The sequence below is a fragment of the Protopterus annectens genome, chromosome 6.part0, assembly GCF_019279795.1.
Source record: "Protopterus annectens isolate FY-2018-M chromosome 6.part0, PAN1.0, whole genome shotgun sequence".
NCBI classification, from domain to species: domain Eukaryota; kingdom Metazoa; phylum Chordata; order Ceratodontiformes; family Protopteridae; genus Protopterus; species Protopterus annectens.
Window position 1 is genome coordinate 315793424 of NC_056737.1, and position 24753 is coordinate 315818176.

Below are 24753 nucleotides of genomic sequence, written 5' to 3' on the forward strand. Positions count from 1 at the left end.
TGTTCTGTCCAAGTATAAACACAATTGTCTGTGGACAGCCAACAAGTGCAAGCAGTACTCTCCTTTGTTTGTAAAATTTGGAAAGAAGACCAGTCTATGGTTTAGTTGATACTGGACTCCGATATCTCTTTTGGAAGGAAGGTGGGATTGGTTCTTAGTGATGCTCTTTCTTTGTGGAAGATGACATATGGATGATTCACATATAAAGTCTGCAGCTCTAAATTCTCCTAGCAGACATGATAGTTACTAGGAAGAGGGTCTTCCAAGATAAAAACATGAGGTCACAAGTGGCTACCGGCTCGAAGGGCTGCCGAACTTGACATTGCAAGACTAAGGTCAAATCCCATGGTGGTACCGGATCTTTGAAAGGGGGTTTTAAATGCAGAGTGCCTTTAAGAAAAATTCTGCATAATGATGAATCATCAATGAATGGTCATCAAAACCATTATGAAAATTCAAAATGGCAGCTAGATGAACCTTAATTGTAGACATAGAGGCTCCCATTTGAAATAATGTGGTTAAATATTCCAGGACCTTATTAACTGACACTGAGAAAGGGTCAATGCCATTTGTACACTTCCAAACTGAAAATCTTTTCCATTTGCTTAGATAAAGTTTCCTGTTGGATGGTTTATGGGAAGTCAGCAGTATCTTCTGCACCATTAAGGACAAGTTATTCTGCCTGGCAATTACTGGAATTGGAGAAACCAAGCTGTCAGCTTGATATTTTAAAGACTGGGATGCACCAGGCCCTGAGGATGAGACAGTAGGTCAGGAGCTGTATCTAAGGTCCATGGACAGTGAACCAGGTGAGGCCAAAGAAAGGGAAACTAGACTTGACGGGAACAGTAAGGTGCAATGAGAATCACTTTGCTTCTCAACCACTGGGTTTTCCTATTTCCTTTTAAATAAATCTTTGTTCTACATCGTGGTGGTTCCTTGCAGTTTTATGAAACTGGGGAATTACAGGAATTGGGGGAAAGGCATACATGAGTCCCAGGGGCCAATTGATATGAAGTGCATCTCTCAAGGACTCCCTGCGGGGGAGAATTAGGGCAAAGTAGCTGCTGCATTTGTAGTTTACGGGAGAAGCGAACAGGCTGCAGCAAGGCTGAACCCATCGACAAAAGATCTGCATCACTATGTTGGGATTGAGAGACCACTCCTGAGGCAGAAGGATACATCATCTCAGTTTGTCTGCAATTATGTTGCAAGTTCCCCAGGATATGCGTTGCTATCAGAAAGCTGTTGGAAATGATTGCCCATCGCCAAACCCTTAGGGCTTCCCGACATAGAGGGTAAGACCCGGTTCCCCCATTTGTTGATATACCAGACTACTGACATGTTGTCTGACTGGATTGCAATCGTTTCTGAAGGAAGAACAGCCTGAAATGCTTGCAATGCTAAAAGCACTGCCCTCAATTCTAGGACAATGATGTGCAAATTGACTTCTTGTGAGGACCAAGTGCATTGAACAGTCTTTCACAGAAAATGCCCCCACCCCCACCCTATCTGGAAAGCATCAGTGTCACTACAGCTTTGGGTTGAGAGGGGGAAAGGGATGACCCCATAGATTCTCTTTTGGCATCATCCACCAAGATAAATCCTTTTTTCAGCGATTTATCATCAAGACTGGATGGGACATTAAGTGCATTAGAAGAGACCATTGTGACGCCAAGAGCCACTGAAGCAGACTCATATGATACTTCGCTAGGGGAACTAATGTTATTGTTGCTGCCATGGTTCCCAGAGCTTGTAGTACCAGACTGGCAGGGACTTTGTCTTGGGAGATGATTTGAAGTTGCGATCTTAGCTTTAACAACCTGTGATGAGGAAGGGAGGCCACACATGATACTGTATTTAATCTTGCTCCGATGAACTCCAGATCCTGCATGGGAGTCAGTTGTGACTTTTTTTTTGTTGAATGAAATGCCTAGTGTTTCGGCCAGATGTAGAACAAAGTCTATGGCGTAAAGCAGTAGATGCCTGGAGGGGGCGGTGAGGAGCCAGTCGTCTAGATATGGAAACACCTGGACTCCCTGTAGTCTCAAATGAGCTGCTATGACTGCCCTGCATTTGGTGAACACCCTGGGGACTGTGGTGACACCGAAGTGCAACGCTCGAAATTGGTGATGACTGACTCATAGCCGGAAGCGGAGATATCTTTTGGAGCACTTGTCTAGCTTTATGTGGTAATACACATCCTGAAGATCTATAGAGCACATCCAATCATCCTTCTCTAGAAAGGAAAGGATGGATTGAACTGTGACTATCCGGAATTTTATCTGTTGAACAAATTTGTTCAATTTGCTGAGAACCAAGACTGGTCTTTAGTCCCCTGTCTTTTTTGACACTAAAAAGAATCTTCACTAGAATACGGATCCTATTTGGTCTGGTGGGACTACTTGGATGTCTCTTTTGAAGCAGCTTTTGAATTTCTGCTGCTGCTAGATACCTCTTAAATAATTTTATCTATCTAATAAAATATTTATAGTTCTACTATGTATTTATAACTTGAGTTGAAAGTATGTCTGAGTACTTTTTAAGGGAACTTTTTAAGGAACTGCTATATCTCTAAGCTAAAACGTTAACTGAATTATTGTAGAAATGATGTGATTAGCTGGCTATGCTCACATGATTTTACTCTTGTTTTACAAAAACTGAAAGAATGTAACATATTGTATATTGCACTGAAGAAGGATTTATATCCAAAAGCTTTGCTGTAATAAAGTACTGAGGTTCTTAGAGTTTGAATTTTTCTGTTAATTATCTTCTGCACCCAGGTATCCAAGGTTATTGTAAGCCAGGCTGAATATTGCAGAGAGAATCTTCCCCTGACTGCTTCCAGAGGTAAGCAATTGGGCCTCCGTTCAGGAGTGCTGATAATGTTGTCCAGAAAATAAATCTCTGGAGTTCTGGTTACACAGACCTCCTTTGCCACGGGAGGGATGTCTTCCAGAAGACTTCCCCCCTCTGCCCTGGAGAGAGTACTCACCACGTGTCCTGAAAAGGCCTTTGAGTCTTCTTGGACCATATCTTTCCACTCCTCTGACTTTTGGAGTAAGGTCGTTTTGGAGTGGAAAAACGAATGCCCACAGCAGAAAGGGTCTTTCCGTCCTTTTCACATCTGGCCAGCATGTCTCTAACCTTTGGGCCAAATCAAACAATGAAGTACATTCAACAGGAGTGTTGATAAAGGAAGACTTAAGGGGCTCTGCGAAATCACATAAGCACATCCAGGCATGATGCCTCATAGCAATGCCTGTACCCACTGCCCTAAACATCCCTTCAGCAGTATGCACAATAAGCCGCATGTATGATTTTGAGATTGACTCCAGGGTGGCAAGCTGAGAGGCAACCTTACCTTAAACCTCGTCAGACACTGCTCCTGCAAGGGTGTCTGAAAGCTCAGTTATCAGATTCCTTTGGAGTCTAAAGTGTGCCAAGAAGTTCAAGAACTGAATAGTGAAGGTCGTTGAAGCTAAGACCCACTTCCCAAATCTGTCCATTGTCCAGGACTCTCAGGAGGACAGACAGCTGAACTCTCCTCAGTGAGTTTCTTTTTAGTGGCCGCCACCACCACGGCATCCACTGTTAGATGCTTAGACCAATGGGGCTGAAAGGATCTTATCCGGTCTCCAGGGAATACGCTCTATTGTGTCAGGAGCCTTTCATGCTCGCTGAATGATCAATTTAACAAGGACGTCAGTGGGCAGGGTCACCCAAGAAGTAGATGGGCAGGCACGAAAAGCTTGCAAGAACACAGATTCCTTGGAGGATGGGTTTGAGGGCTTCCAATCATCCCTCTGTTTTAAAATTTCCAGGATGTTACCGAAGGAGACATCTTCTGGGGGTGACCGTGGAGACCCTTCCTCTTCACCATAATCTGTGTCTTTGGTGATTTATTCTTCTGGAGAATCTAGGGGTTTCCTCTTGCGTATCATCTTAAGGGGTTGCTCCTCAGAGGGAAGTTCTGAGGAGGACCCTGAACCAGGATATCTTGCAGCTTTTGTGTCTGCTGTCCAGATGTAGCCGACTGTGATAGCTACGAACCAAAGGAAATGAAGATATGGCACTCTGATGGGGATGGAACCAGGTGGGAGTCTGCTGAGGCCAATGCTCTCTTCATAATCTGGAAGGCAGGCCTGCTCGAAGAGGGATGAGAGCCTGGAACTGAGAAAGACAACCTTGGAACAGGGGTCACACCCTGTTCTGACGAGCTGCCAGCAAGAGTAGGAGCTGGGCTTGAAAAGTACAGTTGTGTACCTACCATAAATGTAGATGTTCGAGTGTATTCAATGTTGCAGTCATTACTGTTGTATTATCCTGCTGGCAGGTGACCTGTGGTCAGCCAGAATTCCAAAGTCTGGGTCCGGCATCGGTTGCTGTCACCTCTTCCCTGACGTCAGTGCGCCAGAGGTACAAAAGATGCAGCCGACGCCATTTTCTTCAGTTTTTATTGCCCCAGATGTCAGGTGCCCCCAAAATAGGCTAAAATATTATGCCAATAATTATGCATGCAGTAAAATAAACATTTCCTTCATCTACAAGCAAATACACCACATAGGTTGTATAAGATAGAGAAGCATAGGTAAGTCCCAGCAAAGAAAAGGGGGATGGAGAGAGGGTAACCTGGACTGCAACAGTGAATACACTCGAACATCTACATTTATGGTAGGTACACAACTGTATAACCACAAAATATCCAAGAAGATGGAAAGGAGTACACGCCAGCAGTGATTCTGTACTGTACTGTACTATGTTCATCGTGTTTCACTGTTGCAGTCATTACTGTTGGGTTGAATCCCAAAGCTAAGGCTGGATCTAAAGAGGATTAGGAGAGGCTATACGACCTTGCAAAACTGCAGTGGCGAAGCCTACTCTGGATTTAGAGTAGAGAGGTAAATGGTAGTGCTTTGTAAAAGTGTGCACTGAACTCCAAGTTGCAGCTTCTAAAATGTCTTTGGTTGGTCCTCCTCTGAGAAAGGCTGCTGAAGTGGCTGCTGCCCTGGCAGAATGAGGTCTAATGGCCTTGGGCACTGATTTGCCATGTTGTGAGTAGTACAAACGAATGCAGTGGCCTATCCATTTTGAAATAGTCTGTTTTGAGATAGGCTTTCCTTGAGATCCTGCAGCATATGCCACTAAAAGTTGCTCAATTTTTCTGAAAGCTTTAATTCTGTCCAAGTAGAAGCGTAGTTGTATGTGTATGTCCAGGGAATGCAGAAGTCTTTCACCCTTATTCTGTGGGTTTGGATAAAAGGTAGGCAGATGAATAGTTTGGTTGAGGGCGACACTGGACACTACCTTAGGCATAAATGTAGGGTTCGTTCTTAGAGAAACCCTGTCTGCCTGGAAAATGATGAAAGGTTCCACAGCCATGAGTGCCTGTAACTCTGAAACGTGTCTTGCAGAGGTTATTGCTAGGAGCAGAGCTGTTTTCCAAGATAAAAACTTTATATCAGCTGTATTGGCTGGCTCAAAAGGGGTCAGTGTGAGTTTTTCCAAGACATAATTGAGGTCCCATGCAGGTAGTGGGGCTCTCCTTGGAGGTCTTATGTTTTTGGCCCCTCTGAGGTACTGTCTTATCAATGGATGGGAAAAAATAGGAGGTTCCATATTGTAATGAGCTGAAATGGCTGAGGCATGAATTTTAATTGATGAAAAGGATAGGCCTTTGTTCAGCATCTCAGTTAAGTATTGTAAAATCTGAGGATTATTTGGTACAGATGTGTCAAGTCCTTGTGCCTGGTTCCAAGTGAGGAATAAGAGGCAGTGTCCAGGCTGGGCATTGAGACAAGTGTTTTAGGATTGGGTACCAGTGCTGGCGTGGCCAGTCTGGGGCAATCAGGATCATTTTTGGCTTCTCTTGTCTGACCTTTAGGAGTACCTTGGGGAGGAGAGGCAGAGGAGGAAAGGCATATACTATTAGACTTTTCCAGCTGAATGACAGAGCATCCACTTTCCATGCTTGCTTGTGATAAGTCCTTGTGCAGAATTCCTGTAGTTGGCAGTTGTGAGGGGAGGCAAATAGATCTATGTCTGGGCATCCCCATTTCATTATTATCATGCTGAAGACTAGTGGATCCAGTTTCCATTTGGGGGATCCGTAAGGTTTCTGCTTAGTTCGTCTGCCAGAGTATTGTTCTTTCCTGGCAGGAATTGTGCTTGCAGGTGTACTTGATAAGTCAATGCCGTGTTCCATAATGTCATGGCTTGTCTGCAGAGGGGGTAGGAATGTGTGCCTCCCTGCTTGTTTATGTACCACATGACTGTAGTATTGTCCATCCTTATCAGTAGTTGTCCTGAATGGAGTAAATCCTTGAAAGCTGTCGGGCATTCCGAACAGCTAGCATCACTTTTTGATTGATATGTAGATGCATTTGGCTTGCGGGCTATGTGCCCTGAATACATTTTCCTGCCATGTGTGCTCCCCAGGCATAGTCTGATGCATCTGTTGTTATTGACTTCCTGGGTGTGGGTAGAGTAAAAGGCTGTCCCTTGTTGAGGTGACAGGCATGAGCCCACCATCGAAACTCCTGTTGCAGGCAAGGAATGAGGCTAATTAATGCTTCCAGGTTTTGACAATGTTGAGTCCACACACTTTTTAGGTACCACTGAAGTTTCCTCATATGCAGTCTGGCATATGGAATTAGCAGTATGCAGGATGCCATGAAGCTCAAAGCCTGCAGAATTTTTCTTGCAGATAACTGGGTCTTTGTTGCCAACATTTTGAAGTAAGAAGTTAGTTGTCTTTGTTTGGCGTGAGATAAGCCATCTGGGCATGGGCAGTTGTATTTAAGCTTGCACCCAGGAATATTATCTCTTGAGAGGGTACTAGTTTTGATTTATTTTCGTTTACTGTGTACCCTAGGCAAATTAATAATCTTTTTACGAACGCCAGATGCTTTAGTAGAGTGTCCTTGTTCTCTGCTTGTATAAGGCAGTTGTCCAAGTAGGGATAAATTTGAATTCCTCTTTGTCTGCAAAATGCAATTACCGGTGCCAGGCATTTTGTGAAGACCCTGGGCACAGTAAATAAGCCAAAGGGCAGTGCAGAGAATTGGTAGTGCTTTGAGCCAGCTATGAATCTGAGGCATCTTCTACAAGATTGTCTGATTGGTATATGCAGGTATGCCTCTTTTAAGTCCAAAGTTACAAGCCAAGCCTTCTTGCCCAGCATGGGCAGAAGCTGCTGCAGAGTTAACATTTTGAATTTTGGAACGTCCAAAAACGTGTTTAGAACAGACAGGTCCAGTATTGGTCTCCAGGTTTTGTCCTTTCTGGGAACTAAGAAAAGTCTTGAGTAAAATCCTTGTCCCTGCTCTTGCCGTGGTACTTGCTGAATGGCCTTCATTTGCATAAGGCTCGAAACTTGTTTTTGTGCCTCTGCCCATTGATTGTGTGGCAGGTTTGGCATACCTTTTGCCTTTGGTAGGGTGTGAAAGTGGAACCTGTAGCCCTGGGACACTATATTCAATATCCATTTGTCCTTGGTGATCATGTGCCAATTTTGAAAGAAAAGTGCTAGCTTTCCCCCTAAGGGGGCTGCAAGAAGATAAGTGCTTGGTGCTGGCAGAGGCAAGACATTGGGGCTGTTTCCTGTATGACTGTGCTTTGTCTTCTCCAGTTTTGGAGGTAGAAGCACCCCACTGTTTAGGCCTGTATGAGCCCTGGGGCTGGGATCTGCCTCTGGGACATCTGTATCTGCCTCTCTGTGGCCTGTCCGACAATGGAAAGGACCAATTTTTTGTAGGCCAGTTCCTGCTAAATTTTGGTGGCTGCACCTGTAAGAAACCTTTTACTGTTTGCATAGATTTCGCGTTGTCCTCCATTTTCTTCAAAACCTCCTCTGCTTTAACACCAAATAAAGTATCATGCTGTAATGGAGCATCTAATAATTTTGCTTTAACATGATCAGGCAGATTTTGTTCCTTTAACCAAGCGTGCCTCCTAATGACAGAACCAGAATCTGCCCTGCAGGAGGCCTCCAGAGAGTCAAAACCACATTGCAATGTATGCTTTCCCACTTGTTCAGTTGCATGCAATAAATCTTGTATTTCCTTATTTTCTGTACAATCAGAATTAGTCAACATTTTCTGTTTTAACAGTGACATTCAGTATTGCTGATATTTAATCATATGAAATTGACAATTTAAAGCCCTCACAGCCAAAGTAGCAGAAGTGTAAACCTTTTTTCCCCATCTGTCTAGTGCCCTTGAATCCCTGTCAGAAGGGACAGGGTTTTTAGCAGCAGCAGCCTTAACCCCCTTGTGACCCTGAGAAATAGTTTCTGGGTCAGCAGTAGGGGTTTTATGAAGAAATTTATGAGTCAGGAACCCTATAATATCAGTCTGGTTTAACAGGAGCTGGAGGTAAGGAATCTGGAGAAAGGCCGCACTCTGAAAATACATCATCTACAATGTCCAGCACAGAGGGAATAGCAGGAGGCCTGTGCTGAGGAAGTAAAAGAAAATCTCTGAGCCTTTTCTTTGATTCTGAGTAATCTTGGCTCTCCCAGTGGAAGTGCTTCCTCATGGTATGCAGGGTTTCCCCAAAAGAAAAATCTTCAGGAGGAAAAGCTGAAGGAATGGATTCTTCAGCATCAGAATCCTCATAGGGAGGAAGAGAGTATTCCTGTACAGAAGAGGAGTCAGAGGAAATGGAAACCTGATCTGAAGAGTCATAGTCTGCCTCTTGCCTAGGCCTTTTGTCAGGAGGGGGATGGGAACCCCTGATCAAGGTAATAAGGTCTTCGGACAATTTCAGCATCTGTTTTTTAGGCATGGTAATTTGTTCTGAAGAATGCTGTACTTGTTTCTTTGCCCTTACAGCTGCTGTAGTCTTTGCTTCTGAAGCTGAAGTAGGCTTTACATATAACTGTGTAGGTCTGAAAACACCTTCAGAAGCCGATGCCTGCTCAGCGGCTCCGGAACCATCTGAGGGAAAGATTGACGAGTGTCCAATACCTTGAGTATTTAGAGGCCTAGCTGGCTCCACGTGGGAGTCATCAGCGGCCTGTGACTCTGAGGTAGCGGGAGTCAGGTGCTGCGAAAGCACCTCGCTGAGAACCGGCGACTGGCTTACAGGAAGCCTCGTCGTCGGTCTTGGATCTCTGATGCCTGTCCTTCTCTTTTTCCTTACGTTTTTTTAGAAACTCCGGTCGTCGGCTGTTCTGACGGCATTATGTAATTGAATTTTCGGCCAAAGTAATGATAAGCAAAATCAAAGCGATGCTTAATAGTGCGTTTGTTGAATCTAGCACAAAACCGACAGCTAGCAACGTTGTGATCAGGGCCTAGACAAGGAATACAGTAAGAGTGATAATCCTTATGAGGTATTTGCTTCCCACAAGAAATACAATTGTTAACTTTTTCTGACATCGGTCTGGAGCAAAAAAAAGTTTTCCCCAACGGGGTACTTAGCTTTAATGAAGACTTTAGATCTGAAATTCGTCTGTGAAAATCTCAGGAGTCGGCTGACCGGCACTTGCGAACTGATTTTTCTTCAGGCACCGTGCGGCAAGAAAGACTGAAGAAAATGGTGTCGGCTGCATTTTTTATACCCCTGGCGCACTGATATCAGAGAAGAGGCGACAGCAACCGATGCTGGACCTAGACTTTGGAATTCTGGCCAACCGTGGTCGCCTGCCAGCAGGATAACCCAACAGTAATGAATGCAACAGTAAAACACGATGACCATCTGCCATGGCCCAGAGAGTCACAGACGGCACCAGGGAAACAACCGGGACTGGTCCAAGGATCTTGGAACTGACAGCCAAACCTCGGTCCTAGATATGCAATGGATCCATAGGAGCCAAAGACCGCAGAGTCAACTCCGGCACCGAGGTGAGATCCACCATCAGCACCGAGGTAGCTGGCACAGGGAGAGTTGAAGTAAAAGGATCCAAACCCCAAAAGGAGGTTGAAGGAGGATAAACTGGAGGAGACTTTTGAGAGTAAATCTCGACTCCAGGTGGGAGAGAGGTTTGTGAAGATGCAGGAAGGCCTCTGGCTGCTAAAAGCTTGTCCACCAATCTGACTACATCCAATTCTGAGAGACTCCTGGAGGAACGGATTGACATTCCTGAAGGGGACTCAGGCCTGTCCAGAAATGGGCTTGGTAGCTGACCCAAAAAAGGGTCTACTGAAGGGGAATATCTAGTCCAGGGGAAATTTAACAGATCGACCTTTGGCACCATGAGCTGCTGTATGGAAGGGGAAGGTGAAACAGAGAATTAAACTATTGTTGATGTCAAAGAAGTTGTTGGCACCAAAGCAATTGTCGGTGCCAAAGTGGTTTGAGTGGGTTCAGTACTTGATGGCACTGATGTGGATTGTGTTGTCTTTGGTGTCAGAGGTGTAGATAACGTTATTTTGGTACCTTGGCATTCGGTTCTGAAAAAAACTGCCACCAACACCACAACAAGCAGGACTATGGACTCAAGGTTTAGTTTCCACAAAAGATGAAGAACCGACAAAATGCACCAAGTTTTATTGTATTACTCCACACAAACAACTTTCCACTGTTAAGTGCTTTCACCCGGTCCAAATACCAGGCTTCATCAGAACAGTGAGCATAATTTTCTAACAACTTTAAATAGCAGTAGCAGGTCATATGACCACAGCATTACCGCCAATACAATTTCATTACTTAATTAAAAACAAGCAGCGGTACCGCATACTGTTACAATATACTAACCATGCCTTTAGTTCCATTACTAAAAAATAAAAACATTCAATAAATATTTTATTATTACAGATGTTACTTCACTTAGAATGTGTCACCCACCCTTCCCATTTTTCATTAAAATCGCTTTGATCTACCCCTAAATAGCATCCTCAATTCTAAGTACATTAACATGTTAAAAATACAGTGTCCCTCCAGAGTACCAAAAACCTAATTATAATCTAGCAGCTCTCAATTTCAAAATGCTGCTAATACTAATATTGTCATTTAGCCCTGGAGCCCTCCCTGCATCCAACCTAAGTTGCCAAAGCAACTCCTTGTACTCAAGTCTTGATTCCCAACCACCACCACAGGGATCCACCACCACTTGTTCCAGAACCAAAAATTAACGTTCATGTCCTTACACACCTGGGAATGTTTAAAAAAGCATCGGTGTCCTTTCAATTATTCACATCGTACATATGTTCGTACACCCTCCTTTTCAATCGCCTCTCTGTTTTCCCTATATAAAAACTCATACAGGTCATACATAATCCCATGTACACCACATCTTTTGGCCCACAATTAAAATATTTGGAGGCTTTAATTTTGAATTTTCTAGATGGAATAAATACTGACCCTTGATTAATCATAAAACTACATTGATGGCAAGTACCACCTTTGTAGGTACCCATTTTTGCTCTACCCCCTGCTTCTTGAACATCATACGTTATTTCCAATAATTCTTTGCGGTTTTGAAAAAACTGTCGGAACGAGGGGTTTCTGAGATTTTGTTTCCTGTGCCATAGGGGAAGATGGCACCGAGTGGCTCCTTTTCTTAATTTCAGGCTTTGGAGATTTTGAAGTCTCTGTATTCGATAGGGCTTCACCAAAAGGACACTTAAGCAACCCTTTCAAGATTAATTTATTGCGCCTCTCTGCTACAGTCTGGTCCCTAATGCCCTTACAAATATTACAAGATATGTCCAGGTGAGGGACATCCAGACAGTACATGCAAGAAAAATACCCATCAGAACTGGGCATCTTTCTGCCACAATCCTGACACTGCTTAAACCCAGATGTCCCCTTTTGTTTTTCTGCTATGTCAATGAATAGTCAAGACAATGACACAGACAACACTCGCTCAGAGAAAAGAGGAAAGGAAAAGTTATCGAAGGTTTTTCTTTTTTTTTTTTTTTTTTGGATATACCAACAATGGTATAGAAAATTACCCAACAGGTAAAGGGATGAGAAAAAAACAGTGTGAAAGGACAAGAAAAATACCAACAATGGTATGAAAGATTACCAACGGTAAGAGGAGAGGGAAGAAGAGCAGGAAGAGGCCTGTTACCAACTATGGTAATGAGAGTTACAGTAAGGTAAAAGGATGCGGACAGAAAAATCAAAAACAGTCACTCACATGAAACAATAGTTAGCAAGACTATACAATAATTAGAGAGTCTTAAATCAATATTATCCAGAAAAATGATAATGACAAATACAATTTTTAAAGCACTTAGCTGAGAGCATTGGCTGATGCTTCCAATTTTCTATGTGGCAAATGAGATCTGAGGTGATGGGAAGAGAGGCATTGTGGGTAGAGCCTTAGCGCGAATGTTTTTGGCTGATGCATACTATGTATAATGGCAGAGTCGGTTCAGAGAGGTCAGAACCGAACCCATCAGTCAAGAATGAATGAAGATTGACAACGTCAGATCAGCTTTTTTGCTAAAAGTCTGGTTCCAGCTCCTTTGTTACATACATGCACCATTTGGCAGGTTACTCTTTTATACAATTGTTTCTTATCTCCATTTGAGCTTATGTCTCATCTTGCAGAATTTGTTTTATTGAAAACAGTCAAGCAAATACACACACACACACACACACACACACACACACACACACACACACACACACACCCAATACCCTCCGAAAACCTATTAACTTAATAATAACAGATAAAACTATGTACACAATAAGAACAAATATTCTAAACTGAAAGCCACACCCACAGGCTACAGACAACCAAAAAGAAAGGTCATTTATGCTAAGATGCATGATAATGCCTGTGCTTTAATAAGTGCTGACTGGTTTTGTCTTATCTTTATAGCTCTCCCAGCTAAGAAAACACTTGAATGCTTTCAGTAAACATTTTCTCCAAGCCATTTCACTTTATCAGATTGCCTTCTGGTGACAGACATGCAAACCAGACACAAACTGCTAAGAATACCTTGCTTAGCAGAAAAAAATTAAAATATTCAATATTCTTTTCCACTTATATGCTTTGTAGTAAACTTGTCACTGAATAAATCCTAGGGTTAACCCAATCATTTCCCTATTCAAGCATGAGAAAAAGCACATTAATTTTTCTTTTGTCATGCTCTCTTTACCAGACCCTTCTTCCCCCCATTGCAGTGCCTACATTTCTTAAAACTGAACAAGAAAAAAAGAAAGAAGGGAGAAAAAGAAAAAAAAGAAAAGCACCTGTTTTTATTAGTATCTCCACTACATTAAACAAAGAAAACTACTTCATAGCTTGCTAAGAAAGTCATGCAACATTTAAATTTTACCATCAAGAAAAAAATGAAAATGGTTTTATTTGCAGTTAATTTTCTCCCCTCTCCTCCCCTCTCCAAAGTAGCTCTCTGAAGACTAATAAAATAATGTAGGGCATATGCTTTAGAGTCCCCTACAAAATTAAAGTCCACAAAGATTCAATATTTCCAAATCTGCTTGTTCTGCCATGTTTCACAGAAATAATTGACTATGTTTAACTCTGCTGTTAATTTAATGCCTTATCACCTTTATCAGTGTTATATAATTTTCATGTAAATTTCTTTTGTAATTTTTCTGGATTTTTTTGGGAATTTTTTATCTCAGACTGATAATGATTATAACCTGGATCTTTTCTCCCTAGACCTCCACCGAAAATGGGCTTACGTTGGTCCAGTGGTCTTTCTTGATAATCAAATGCCAATAAATAAATAAATTATTGCTTTGTAAACCCACATTTGTCCATTTCCAAGTTACTGATTTTATTATCCAAACATTAAATAATATACCCTGCTTCATATTATTAAAGTCCGCCACAAGTTTAAAAGTTCAAGGAAGTCCAATATTTTCAGATTTTCTTGTTTTGTCATGTTTCACAATATAATTATTGCTTTATCATCCCACAGTTGTCTATTTCCAAGTTACTAGCTTTAATCCTGTTCATCTATATCTCTCAAATCCGGTCTCTGTTGCATTTCCAACATATACACAATTCTTCTAGTCAATTCTTATGTTTTCTTCCTTCTTTCAGGCAACACTGGAAAAGATTTTACAGCCTCAGTCTTTCTATAGTCCTTATCACCGGGAGAAAATCAAGCAGAACCTCCTTTGGATTCACAGCTTACCTTTTGATGGACAAACTTTATTTCCTCCTTAGCATGTACTTCATCAAAAAATGATTTTGTCCCTCCAGGGAAAAACACTTTGAAAATGGCTGGGTGTAGCAGTTTGAATCTCATGCCTGCTTTTTGACATTCCCTAAATAATGGAATATATTTATTCCTCTTCTGCCTGGTGTACACTGAGTAATCATTCTCCACACACACACTTACTATTGCCCACTTTTAGCACTTCATCCTTCTGCCACAGTTTTGTCAGAATCAATCCATGCATCTTCACTATTAACGGTCTAGGTGTTTTCTAGTAACCACATTTGGAACATACACATGATGTGCCTTTTCTATTAACAGTTCCTGCTGTTGAACACCAGTCCAGTTCTTATTTGTGCTTTCATAAAATTAATACAGTCTGTTCCTTCCAACTTCACCAGTACAGCATAAAATCTTAAGTTTTCCCTATGTGCTATATCCTCCAACTCTACTATTTTTAGAAACATCGCTTCTTGTGTAGTCTCATATTCAGCTGCCCTTTTCCTCATTTCCACCTCTGGGTTTTGCCATTCTGTCACCTTATCTGAATATTTGTTTGAAGCTTCTTCTATTTTTTCCAACTTTTTATTGTTTATGTTGCTTTGCTAACTATATCAATGTTTCGTTTATTTTAACCAGTTCTGTGTGCAGCTGCTTTATACTCCCCTCCAGGTTACTGGAAGTCATGTCTGGAAATTTTACTGTTTCTTGCTGAACAACTGCAATACTCCTCTCAGTCTGTGTTTCTTTCTCACCTTTTGTAGCTGATTTTCCTCCAGGTCCATTATATTTCTTTTTTTACTGGTACTTAGTCAGTGTAACTGCGGTGTTGGTGCTGCAGTAGTGTTTTCGCCTCACAGTAAGATGCTGTCTGGTTCGATTCTCAGCTAGAGTGTCTTCTGTCTGGAGACATGCGTGAATGGGTGTACCTTCATTAAAGGTTGTGCGTTAGGGCCGGCAGCTCGGCACGTAAAAATCTACTGCCAATCATTAGCGGACCGGAGTTCTGCTGTGGCGACCCCTAACCGGGAAAAGCCGAACGGCACAACAACTGGTACTTAGTCAGTGGACTTAATAGCCAGTTACTGAAATTTACCCAGAAATTTAGGTCCACTGGCCTTCTTTGCTCAGTTTCTGTTTTCAGACTGGGAGAGCCAGAATTAAACTGTTACGAATGTGCAGCCATCTTGGAAGTCTCCAGCTTCAGGCTGGAATGTACAAGTGTGCAAAACACTCAAGGCCATGCCTCTTTGGCATAGAGTCAGATATTGCATAATAATTTCCTGATTAATGCAGATTAACATTTTCTGGAAGCCACTGAATGACCAAGCATAATCTTCAGCTTTTTCTCACCTCCTTGCTACACTTCTCTTCTCCTCATGACATACCTTGCTTAAGAGCTTCCCTAGGCAGATTCTTCCTCCCATCACACTACAGTACTGACATTACATCACTAGAGAGACACACACAATGGTATAAATAACCCTCTGTGTGATAAGAAACCTATCCCCTGGTACTTTGGGGAGAATGCGACTCCTACTAGAACAAGACAATAATGGATTGTTTAGTAAATATAAGATACACCATCTCACCCTTTTGTGCAGAAATTGTAACACTGGTTGCACACTCGAACTGGGTTGTCTCGGCACCCTTCAATGAGCATCTTCTTCATGGAGCAAGAGCTACAAACAAGTCTTCCACAACGCCTGCAGTGGTGACGCCTGTTGAACTGGAAAGAACAAGAAACAATACAGATCAGAAGTGTCTGTTTTAGTTCTGTGCACAATAAAAAGGTCATACTGTAGCAGTAATATACAAGATGAACCTTCAATGGGTCTAAAGTTGCATTTTTCCCTCTCTTTCACTCAAATTTAGCATTTTTTTCTCTTTGAAACTCCCATGCTCAGTGGTACCTATGCTCTATTATATTTCAGACTGTGACACCATGCATTGTACTAAGAAAGCACACCTAATCCCCGAGCCTACCTGTGCACCCCTAAGTCACTGCATAAGCAAGCTTCCTGTAAATTAAGGAAAAACAAGACTGTGTCATATGGCACTATTTATAATACATACTTGTTCAAATTACAGGGAACTCTGAAAACACCCAGTGGATTTAAGTGTTACATGAGCACGGGGGGAGGTGCCTGTTAGTAGACTGATAGTAGTTTTGGTGCAAGGATGTTTTGCTGAAAGCACTTTCACTGACAGTGCAAAATTCCCTTTTCTCTACTTTTGTGACACCTTGGTGTAGGTATATTTAGGTTTGTGGGTGTGGGGGCATTCCCCCACACGGGCAGTACTGTTGCTCCCCAGTACTGCCCATGTGGGGGGCATCCCCCCACATGGGCAGTACTGGGGAGCAACAAAAGATTTACTTAAGAGTTTCACCAAAAGTGCTTTAGGTGCATCTTCATGGAGTGATATCACCAGTGCTGTACTCCATACTTCTGGGAATCTGTCTGTAGCAAGGTTTAGGTTAAACAGCTTATGGAGAGGTAATATTTAATAGATGGCCTGATATGTTGCCTAGTCCCATAGAGTTAGTGCTCTTATTCTTGAAGGGCACGTTCAGTACATTTTGTTTAGCTATAGCGGGTTGGGGGTCTGAGAGATATGGGTATCACAGGGGCTTTACTCATTTCAAAATTGAAATCTGCACTAAATTTATTTGCAATGTCCACTGGGTCCAAGTAGGTTTTACCATTAAATCTGAGTTCTATAAACTACTGAGTGTTGTTTCTTAGTTTTCTAATAACTTAACAAGAATTCATAACTGTTCTTAACCAGATGCCAATCTGAGTTCATGGACTGTCTTAGCAGATCTCATAGTCTTTTTTTAAGTCTTATCAATATCCTAATATTTTCATTGACTTGAGGGTCTTTAGATCTGTTGTATACTCTGAGATTTTTTTTCTTTTACAGTACATTTTAATTATACTGGTGGACCACAAGGATGGTTTGCTTGGTTTCCTTTTAAAGTTCATATTGCATTTGTATTTATATGGGATTGCTAATTCTATACTTTTATTAATGTAAGTCTAAACTCCTTTGTGAATCTATCTGCTAAGGTGATTTCTAAGATGATGTTGTTATAAATGAATTTTGAGACCTTATCTTAAAATATGAGATTTGTGCTCTTCACGTCTTCAATTTCCAAATATTTTGAGGGAAAAGGTTACAAGCTTACAATCGGAGTGTTAATAGGACAGTTTTGCATGATGAAATTACATTTGAAGTACAAAGTAAATATTTTGTCGTTTAGTTGAGCTAATAATAATTGGGTCCACAGAGTTATTTATTTATTAAATCTAAAAACTTCTGTGCCTATCCTACCTTGGAGGTATAGGTAATTCTAGTCCATTAACGGGTAGTTAAAGTCTCTAAGAATGATGGAGTTATTTTTTTATTGGGGGGGGGGTTCAATCATGATATTTAGGAACCTGATATGAACATCTGGGGTCTTGGAAGGTGTCCTGTAACAGGTGATACACTGATAATTGATTCTGTTCAATGTGAAATGGAGTTTGAAAAGTTCCATTTGTATTTTTTTCTCTATTACTGCAGACTGTTGGATCGTTGACTTTTGTACTGCAATCCATATTTGAGCACTACTTTATCTACAATGTGCGTTTCCTGAGGCTTGAGAATATGTAACCTTTTTTCTTTTAAAAAACAGATGAGGTGAAAAGAAGAAATATGCAGAAAACTTTGCATTTGAAATTAAAAGTGTAACTTATGGCAGACTCTTCAGGAAGAGCATTAATTGTTTGCATATAATTCAGTCATGCAAGGATATGAATGCAGAAAACCTAAGGCTACACCATGTATTTCAAAGAGGTAGATGATCAGAGCTAAGAAATCATTTCTGGTATGTAGATACACTGATGTGGGAAAGAAATTTATATAATCTGATGTAATGAAATTACACACGTTTTATGAGGGAATGGAAGTGATGTACAATGATCCTGGGTTTTGTTTAACAGGATGAGTTCATATTTGGAACTTAAACCACAGAAATGCCTTGTATTGCTTTAGTCTTTGCTTAAAACACATGTAAGACATAAGCTTGTTTTTGATTTTTGCCTTTTGTTATTTTTTTTCTTTAAGCACGTTAAAAAACAAACTAAATAAACAAAAAAGGTAGGAGAGGCACTGTGAGCTGAGAAAATAACTTATTAAGCGCTTTCGTCAATCAGTAAAATATGACTTCATCAGAATACCTTAAAATGGTTACAAACACTTTATATAACCCAACGTTGCTGTTAATAGAACATCCCTATTAATCAATTAATCAGTAAAATCCTAAAATTTAAAGTGACAAACACATTGTACATACATATATAAGTAAAGCCAGAGAAATATAAATGTAAAAATAACATCTCAGTAGACCCTTTTATCTGCAAACAACAAATTTTAACAATTTTTTTAAAAAATAAAACAAACGCGGTCTACATTTAAAAGTCATATTAGTAATATATATATATAAAAATATATATATATATGTGACTTAATAATTTCACAAATGAAATTTCGATTTTAGTTTGAGATAACTAGCAAGGGACACAACCTCATTCAATCCAGGAGGTCTTGTGGCATTAACCCTAAGTTGTCACATCAACTCTAAAAAATAATTCACTAGGTCCCCCACTTTCATTAATTTCTACATGTTTTACTACTGAAAATTTAAAGTTGTGTTAAGGGAACTTGAGATATTTAGCCAGGGAGTTGTTGATGTTGCCTCTACTAATGTCATACACGTGTTGGTAAATACACGATCTGAAGGTGTTTTTTGTTTACCCTGTATAATACCTATGACACACTTGACACAGTGTGATGTAAAATCACATTCTTAGTTCCACAGTTACGTTTGTGCCAGGACTTAATTGTTCCATTGGAAGGAACAGACTGCGTTACTTTTATGAAAGCACAAATAAGCAACTGGACTGGTATTCCACAGCAGGAGTTGTTAGTTAGTGTATGCTCCAAACATGGCTATGAGAAAGCAACCTAGACCTTTAATAGCAAATACGCAATCCTACCAGCAGCAGGAGTTGATTCTGACAAAATTGTGGCAGAAAGACAAAGTACTAAATGTGGAGACAGCAGAATGTTTGTGGAGAATGATTACTCATTGCACACCAGACAGGAAAGGAACAAATTTACTAGAATATTCAGGGAATGTTGAGATGCAGGTGTAAGATTCAAACTGTCATACCCAGCTGTATTCAAGGTATTCTTCCTTGGAGGGACAAAACCTTTTTTTTTTTTTTTTAATGAAGTACATGCCAAGGAGGAAATATAAAAGTTTGTCTAACAAAAAGTAAACTGTGAAACAGAAGGAGATTCTGCTTCTTGTTATTCTGGTAATAAAGACCACAGAGGGACTGTACCTGTGAAACCTTTTCAAAATTTTCAATGGAAAATGTTGAAGAGAAGGAAGGCAGCACAAGAGTTGACTAAAAGAATTGAGAGTATGTTAAAAATGAAGCAGAGACAGGACTTTGGGGATGAACATTAATAAAACCAGTAACTTAATATTGGATTAGACTAATATTTAATTGGACTTTTTCTGAATTTGTTGGATTTGAAGGGATTCTAAAGCATATACCCTACTTCATGTCATTAATGTTTGAGAAAGTGCTTTGGAGAGGGAAGAGGGGGGAGAAAATTAACTGTAAGCAAAGATTTTTTTTTTCTAAAAATAGTACCAATTTTGTGGCATGTGGTTTTATTTACATGCTATAAAGTAGAGTTTTTCAGTTATGTTTAAGTGTATTGGAGATTGTGAACATGTGCTGCTGTTTTTTTTTTCTTTCTTCCTTATTATTTCGCTCTTCTTGTTCAGTTTTAAGAAAGGCAGGCACTGCAATGTAAAAAAAAAGCCTGGTTAAAAAGCATGCTAAAAGAAAAATTAATGTGCTTTTGCTCATTCTTGCATGGGGAAAACACTGGATTAAAGACCTTAGAGTGATTTAGTAACAAGTTTTTAAGAGAGAGCAAGTAAATGAAAAACAACACTGAATATCATGAGGCTTTTTTCTAGCAAATACATGTTTGCTCAGTAACAATTCTGCAACTGGTCTTCATGTTTCCATGGAAACAATCTGATAAAGAGAAACTGGCTGTCTGGTTCTAATGTCTCCATGGAGACAATCTGATAAAGAGAAACTGGCTACAGTCTGGTAGAAAGTGACTGGCTAAGGGGAAAAAAAGAAACTGGCTAGGAGATGTTCTCTGAAAGCATTCAGGGATGTTCTCAAAGTAGATAATGTTTTCTGAAAGCATTCAGGGGCTTTCCCAAGGTACTTAATGTTCTCTGAAAATATTCAAGGGTTTTCCCAGTTGGGAGAGCTATACAGATAAGACAAAACCAATCAGCAGTTAGTAGAAGCGCAGGCTGCACCATGCATCTTAGCATGGATGACCTTTCATTTAGGTTAAGACTGTGAGTGTGGCTGTCAGTTTGGGACTTCTGTTCCCCTTAGGAGGGCAAATCTTCAATATTTGAAGTTATACATTGTTTTGTGTGTTAATATTAAGTTAATAGGGTTTAGGGTGGTACTGGGGGTGTGTTTCTTTTTTGTTTGAGGACTTTCAATAAAACAAAATGTTTATAGGATGTGACATAGGCTCAAATGTATGTGATAAGCAAACAGTGTATGCATATAACACAAAAGCTGGAACTAGACATTTAACAAAAAAGGTGTTATACATAAAAGGTGGGAATAACAACTTTTTAATACAGTGATGCTTTCCTTAATGTCTTTAAATGTAAATGGCCTCACAGATAAATACAAACAACGAAAGTAGTGAACTATATTAAAAATGTAGAGTGCAAATAGCTATGTTGCAGGAGACACGCTTAGAAAGGAATGAACATGTGAATTTGATAAAGAAAATTTTTAGGCTGGTTATACAGTGGGATACCTGGGACACCGGAAAAGAGGAGTACTTACAGTGAATATAAAAAGTGTACACACCCCTGTTAAAATGGGGTTTTTTTATATAAAAAAATGAGATCACAATAAATCATTTCAAACCTTTTCCCACATTTAATGTGACCTATAACCTGTACAATTCAATTGAAAAACAAACAAATCTATTTGGGGAAAAATATAAAAAAATAAAGAAAACATACAATAAGCTGGCTGGATAAGTGTACACACCCTTCAACTAATACTTTATTGAAGCATCCTTTGATTTAATTATAGCATTCAGTCTTCTTGGGTAGGAGTCTATCAGCATGGCACATCTTGACTTAGCAATATTTGCCCACTCGTCTTTGCAAAAGCACTCCAAATCTGTCATATTGCGATGCCATCTCTTGTGCACAGCCCTCTTCAAGTCACCCCATTGATTTTTCTATTGGATTTAGGTCTGGGCTCTGTCTGGGCCATTCCAAAACTTTAATTTTCTTCTGGTGAAGCCATTCTTTTGTTGATTTGGATGTATGCTTGGGCTATTGTCATGTTGAAAGGTGAAATTCCTCTTCATCTTCAGCTTTCTAGCAGACGCCTGAAGGCTTTGGGCCAAAAGTGACTGGTATTTGGAACTTTTCATAATTCTCTCCACCTTGACTAAAGCTCCAGTTCCAGCTGAAGAAAAGCAACCCCAAAGCATGATACTGCCACCACCATGCTTCACTATGGGGATGATGTTCTTTTGGTGATGCAAAGTGCTGTTTTTGCGCCAAACATACCTTTTGGAATTGTGGCCAAAAAGTTCAGCCTTGGTCTTAGACCACAACACATTTTCCCATATGCTTTTGGGAGACTTGATATATTGTTTTGCAAATTTTAGCCAGGCCTGGATGTTTTTCTGTATAAGAAAAGGTTTCAGTCTTGCAACCCTACCCCATAGTCTAGACATATGGAGAATATGGGAGATTATTTTCACATAGTACTTGCCAGAAATTCCTGCAGCTCCTTCAGTGTTGCTGTAGGTCTCTTGGCAACCTCCCTGACCAGTTTTCCTCTTGTCCTTTCATCAATTTTGGAGGGATGTCCTGTTCTTTGCCCCATCACTGTTGTCCCATATTTTCTCCACTTTTTGATGATTGTCTTCACTGTGTTCTATGGTATAGCCAATGCTGTGGAAATTTTTTTTGTACCCTACTCCTGACTGATACCTTCCAACAATGAGATACCTTTGATGCTTTATAAGCTCTCTGCAAACCATGGCTTTTGCTGTAGCAGGCAACTGAGGAAATGTCAGGAAAATCCTACTAGGACAGCTGAACTTTATTTGGGGTTAATCAGAGTCTATTTAATTGATGGCAGGTATATACTCAAGAAGACTGAATGCTGTAATTAATAAAAAGGTGCTTCAACAAAGTATTAGTTTAAGGGCGATCCCTAACCGGGAAAAAGCTGAGACAAACAACAACAACATTTATCAGCTTAATGTAAGTTTTTTGCTTTTTATATTTTTCCCCTAACAGATTTTTGTTTTTCAATTGAACTGTGCAGGTTATAGGTCACATTAAAGGTGGGAAAAGTTTTGAAATTATTTATTGTGGTCTCATTTTTTTATATCCCAAAAAACTGTCATTTTAACAGTGGTGTGTACACTTTTTATATCCACAGTTCATTCCATCTAAAACTGCTATAATGGAGCTTAAGACAATTCTGGTAGTAATAATCAGTTTTCAGCAAGGAATATTACTTATAGGTGGGGATTGGAATTTGATTTGCAGCAGTGAAGATGTGTCTGGGGGGGGGGGGCAAGAAGGGAACATATCACAAAGGAAGGTAGATTTTTGAAGAAATTTATGAAAATGCTTGGCATGGAAGATGTGAACTCAGTAACAGGAGTTCAGAGTGAACTTGCATATTATTCCCCAAAATATAAAAACTGGGCTTGGCTAGACAGAATTTACATTTCACAGGAACATGTGCATTTAATCGAAGGTCTTGATACCCACCCAATAACCATTTTATATCGTGCCAACAACAGCTAAAATAAAAACACAGGGTAATGAAATAAAAATGAGACATTGGTGCTTTCCCACCTATCTGTTGAAAAGAGAGGAATTTAAGGAATGGGTAGTGAAGATTATTCAGGTGCTATGAAATTTCTTCTAAAAATATAGCTAGGGAGTGGGATAAAATTAAGAAGGACTTTAAAAATAGGGTGGAAATAAAAGAAAGGGAGTTATAGTTAAGTAATTTATTTAGATTGACTGACAAGTGCTGCAGATTAGGGGAATCTCACAGAACAAGAGAAGGATCAAGTGCAGAATGCTAGGCAGAAAATAAGGGATTCCCTCAATAATATGCACGAGCTTAGAAAGACTGCTGTTAAGCAACTGTTTTTTGATAATAGCCCTAAAGCACATAAACTTTTAGCATAACGACTCTGGCAACAGAATGCAGAAAGGGCTGTCACCAAACCTAGGGAGCATATAACAAAGAAGGTAACAAGAGATCCTGTAGAGGTATTAGAAATATTTTGGAAATTCTATGAGAGTCTCTATAAAGCAGAGAAATATGAAAATCAAGAAAAGATACAAACGGAAGTTTTTATGATAGAATTAAATACGCCAAGGTTAGAGGCAGGTGAGCCTCAATTACTAACAGGACAGGAGGGGATGAGATACAAATTGCAATGTATAATCAATCTACAGGAAAGTCTCCAGGTAGAGATGCCATTCCTGTAGAAGTTTGGAAACTAGGAGGAAAAAAAACTGATAAAGATCCAGAAGGTTTTAACAGTATCTTGACAGAAGTACCACTGTCCTGGAAGAAAGCAGGGGTAGCTGTAATATCTAAAGAGGGCAGGTAAAGTTCCATCATACCCAACTTCATACAGGTCCCATTTCCATACTAAACCATGATTATAAAGTGTTCACGTCTATAATTGCTAAAAGAATGGCAAAAGTAATGCCAAAACTGACAGATATAGATCAATGTGGTTTTGTGGAAGGGAGGCAAACATTTGACAACATTAACAGAACATTGATGATCCAGATGGAAGCACAGTGTAAGAAAATACCATTGTTGCTGGTGGGCCTTGATCCAGAGAAAACATTTGACAAAAGAAGTTAGGACTTTATCAGCAGGGCAATGGAAGCATTTGTATTTCCTGAAAAAATTGTAAGGCTGATTAGGAGAATATATGAGGGGTCGGATGTGAAAATTAAAGTGGGTGGGGTCCTCTGTGATAATTTCTGCTTGAGCAGAGGAGCCAGGCAGGGGTGTCCTCTTTCCCCTTTATTATTTGCATTATATTTAGAACCATTGGCAAAGAAATTAAGGGACTCAGAAATTCAAGGCTATAAATGGTATGGTAGTCAAGAAAAGCTGGCTTTATTTACAGATAGCATTTTGTACCTGACAAAACCAGAAAAAGACATTACAGTGTTGTGGTAGCAATTAATAAAGAGCCAAATGACTATCTGGGAGGGGAAGATGGCAAGAGTCAAGTGGGATAAGCTGTATCTTTCATCAGAACAGGGTGGATTGGGATTACCCAACTTGAATAGGTATTTCAGAGCTACACAGTTAAGGCTCCTATACATAGCACAAACAGAAAAATATAATTCAAAGTGGAAAGGATGATGATGAAACACAGGGGAAGCTCAAGAAGCAAGGAGAAACTGGGAGTCTGGATGCAGGCCTTAAGGAGAACAACAATTATGCAGAATATTATATGAATAAAG

General features: G+C 40.2%; 1 protein-coding gene across 2 annotated transcripts in view; it reads right to left on the reverse strand.

Annotated features, from left to right (window-relative positions):
* ZFYVE26 (zinc finger FYVE-type containing 26) overlaps nucleotides 1–24753 on the reverse strand; it is a 3506023-nt gene that overhangs the window by 1262289 nt on the left and 2218981 nt on the right. For both annotated transcript variants that reach the window (XM_044074068.1, XM_044074069.1), the window contains one exon: nucleotides 15683–15819. In XM_044074068.1, the coding sequence (XP_043930003.1) occupies nucleotides 15683–15819 (137 nt within the window). The remainder of the gene's footprint in view (nucleotides 1–15682; nucleotides 15820–24753) is intronic.